At 50.2% G+C, this 3,261-nt stretch overlaps 1 protein-coding gene across 1 annotated transcript; it reads left to right on the top strand.

Moving 5' to 3' along the window:
- The first annotated feature begins 1,380 nt into the window (after positions 1-1,380).
- On the top strand, positions 1,381-2,641 carry LOC109944954 (uncharacterized). The gene is made up of 4 exons (XM_020550713.1): positions 1,381-1,620; positions 1,697-1,829; positions 1,912-2,099; positions 2,180-2,641. Exons 1-4 carry the CDS (start codon positions 1,381-1,383, stop codon positions 2,639-2,641), a joined length of 1,023 nt encoding a protein of 340 aa, XP_020406302.1.
- The last annotated feature ends 620 nt before the right edge of the window (positions 2,642-3,261 follow it).

The following is a 3,261-nucleotide window of genomic DNA, read 5'->3' as shown; positions in this document are numbered from 1 at the left end:
CCCCCACGGTCAGGGAGACAGCCGGATGTTCGCACTCCGAGCTAGACCGAAGCCCCCACAGACCAGGAGGTGGTTGAGGCAAGGGCTCTATTAGTTGAAGTCGGATTGTTGAAGGGGAGAGGTCTGACTGCAGAGGCTGTGGTTGCTGATTTTGTCTTCAAGAATATTCAGCCACTGAAAGACAGGGCACATCCGGCCTATCTGTACCGAGGCCTGGCTGACTCAACCCGGGTTACCAACAGAAGAATTCCTGCTGTGGATTTGGTGAGCCGGCTTGAAATGATACTCAGAGGCAAAGTGTCAAATGTTGGCGTCCCTGTTGCGTATTCGGCCTGGAACCTGCCTCCTTCCAAGGCCTTCACCCATTTTGTATCAAATCCTCCTGCTGGTGGTGGCGGTTTGGGCCTTAGAGTGCGACCCTCTGCCGAAGAAGTTAGCGCTTTGGTTGCTTCGCTTGACGAAATTCTTGATGATGAAAGGCAGGTTCATTTCGAGGTGCCTTTGGATCCCAGTGATGCAGATATAGGTGCCATGCTGGATATGTTGGCTGAGGATTCTTCTGATGCCGCTCTTGCTGAAACATTTGTGGTGGTGCCCATCCCTGAAGCTGACAAAGCTTTGGACGCTCAGAAGTCTATCAATGTTCGTCCAAAATGTTCTCGCCAAGTTGATCAAGCCTCTTTTCCTGCTGAGGGGAAGAAAAAGAAAAAGAGACGTCTTCGTCGGGTGTCTAGCTTGGATCAAGGTGCCGGTCCTTCTGCTCCTGTTGCTGAGGAAGTGCCAGTGTCTGAATTTACTGAAGCTAATCCCAATGGGTGTGACCCGTCTGACGCTGATCCCAATGGGTGTGCTGTCCGTGTTGTTGGTGAGGATGACGAGGAAGAGGACGAAATCCCTCTGATTCAGAAGAACAACCGTCGTTATATAGCTAGTGGGGAAAGTAGTGGTGTCCCTTCTCCTGCCTTGTCTGCCCTCATTGGTCTGCAAGAATTATCCCTGGTGAATTTTGATCAAACTCTTGAAGACATGGTTCCAGAAGATCTGTTATCAGAACCAGCAGATGGTGGCGCGATGGATGTTTGCGTTGATGTGCTCGACGCCGGGTTGGGATCATCCCGGGCAGCGTCTTGCGCCTCGACGACCTTGGAGCACGGTCTTGAGGGTCAGGGAGCTGGTTTGGATTCCCCTGCTCCCATGGAACTGGCCGAGGGACCTTCAGCCTTAGAGGCGGCTGCTGCAGAGAACTCGGCCCTCAAGGATGGTGCTGGCACTTACCCAGCCCCCGAGGGTGTTGCCAGAGATGATCCGACTCGGATGGGTAGTGCAAGCTACGACCCAGCCCCCGAGGGTGTCCGAGCGGGTTCTCCCTCTTGCACTTCCATGGATGTTCACATAGGGTCCTCTCCTCCATACTCTGGTTGCATGGTGACAGCCCAAACCTTTGGCCAAGGGGTCGCTTTAGAGGCCAGCGTACCTGATGACAAAATTTTGGGTTCTGCTGATGACACTGAATTGGTCCCTGCTGAATCGTTGCAAGTTGCTCTAGGTGGTGATCCTTTACCGAGCCATCAGTTGATCTCTCACGACTTGGGAGTCGCCTCCTTCTTCTCCAACTTCCAGGTATTTTGGTTTCTTTTGGTCTGACTTTTACCCAAGCAGATAATTACTCTCATGCTTGTCTGCTTTTTAATGCCAGGCGTTGGTCGATGAGATGTCTAGTCAGCTGAGGTCGCAGGGCGCTTCTGTCCCAGAAGGAGCTTTGTCTCTAGCGCGTTGGAATCTGGTGCTGCTTCAGCGGCGTGTTTCTGACTTAGAGGCGGCGAATGCTGGTCAGTGCTCTTTTGCTTCCTTTTGGCTACCTTATTAAAGTGCTTCTTATTTTAGCACCTTTGCTTGACTGTTTCTCGCCAGATATGACTCGGCAGTATTCTGATCTTGAAGAAAAACTCTCTCAAGGTCAAGCTGCTTTGGTCCCGCGGTGCTCTGATCTTCAGGAAAAGTATTCCCAAAGTCAGACTGAGCTGGCCCAAGTTTCTTCTTCTCTGAATGATGCTAACACGCTGAACTCTACTCTTCACGCTCAGCTTGACTCTGAAAAGGTGATATTTGAATCCGGGTTTTATTTTGCTGTGCTCTTATTGCTTGCTTGACATTTGAAGAAGCTGACTCTTGCTTGCAGGAAGAAAAACGTGCCCTTGTTACTTCTCGTGACAATCTTGACAGGCTATACCGTGACTCTAGCAACTCGCTGACCATCTTGGAGAGGAGTCATCGCTTTACCAGGGAGGAGTTACACAATCTTCGTTATAAGCTGCAAGAATCCTTGGATGACATGATTCGCCTCAGACAGTTGATATCAGTCAAAGATGTTGTCATCAAGAATCTGTGTGCTTCTAAGAAATCCGTCGCCCAGGAGCTAGAGGCCGCTCAGTTGGCTGTCAAGGTTGCTGAAGAGACTTCCGCCACTCTGAGGGCCCAGCGCGATAAAGCTATGGATAAAGCTATTCGCGCGGGGCAGATTCTAATGAGGAGACCTGGTGTGGTTGTCCCTGACGATATAGTGGCAGATGTGAACGCCGCTCCTGATTCTTCCAGTCGTCCTTCTTCGTCGGTTGCTCCTGAAAAGAACGTTGCAAAATAGAAAAACATTGTATGCTTTGAGCACGTGGTTAACGTGCTCGGATGTTTCGTTAGAGGACACATTTCAGTACTTGAATGCTGCTATTGTTCTCCCATTGTTTAGAATTCAACAGTTTCTATATTTGTAGAAGTAAAATGCAGCGTAATGGTTTCGAGACTCCTTCGTGGGACATAGAGGTCGCCCCTGGATGAGTAACCGTGTACGCGCCGAGTGTGTTGCGCCAGTTTGAGTTAGTATCAACTCGAACTGATTGCTTCGTTGGTGCGGTATAGTGGCCACCCCAAGTTAAGTAAGCGCGAGCATGTTGCACCGTTCTTAAGTTGTTGTCGTCTTAAGTCGATTGCTCCGCTAGCAGGGCATAGTGGTCACCCCAAGTTAAGTAAGCGTGAGCATGTTGCACCATCTTAAGTCGTTGCTGACTTAAGCCGATTGCTTCGTTTAGCAGGGCATAGTGGTCACCCCGAGTTAAGTAAGCGTGAGCATGTTGCACCGTCTTAAGTTGTTGCCGACTTAAGCCGATTGCTCCGTTTTAGCAGGGCATAGTGGTCACCCCGAGTTAAGTAAGCGTGAGCATGTCGCACCGTCTTAAGTCATCGCTGACTTAAACTGATTGCTCCATT

The sequence above is a fragment of the Zea mays genome, chromosome 3, assembly GCF_902167145.1.
Source record: "Zea mays cultivar B73 chromosome 3, Zm-B73-REFERENCE-NAM-5.0, whole genome shotgun sequence".
NCBI classification, from domain to species: domain Eukaryota; kingdom Viridiplantae; phylum Streptophyta; class Magnoliopsida; order Poales; family Poaceae; genus Zea; species Zea mays.
Note: the sequence above shows the minus strand (reverse complement) of the source record. Positions and strands in the feature narration are given on the sequence as shown.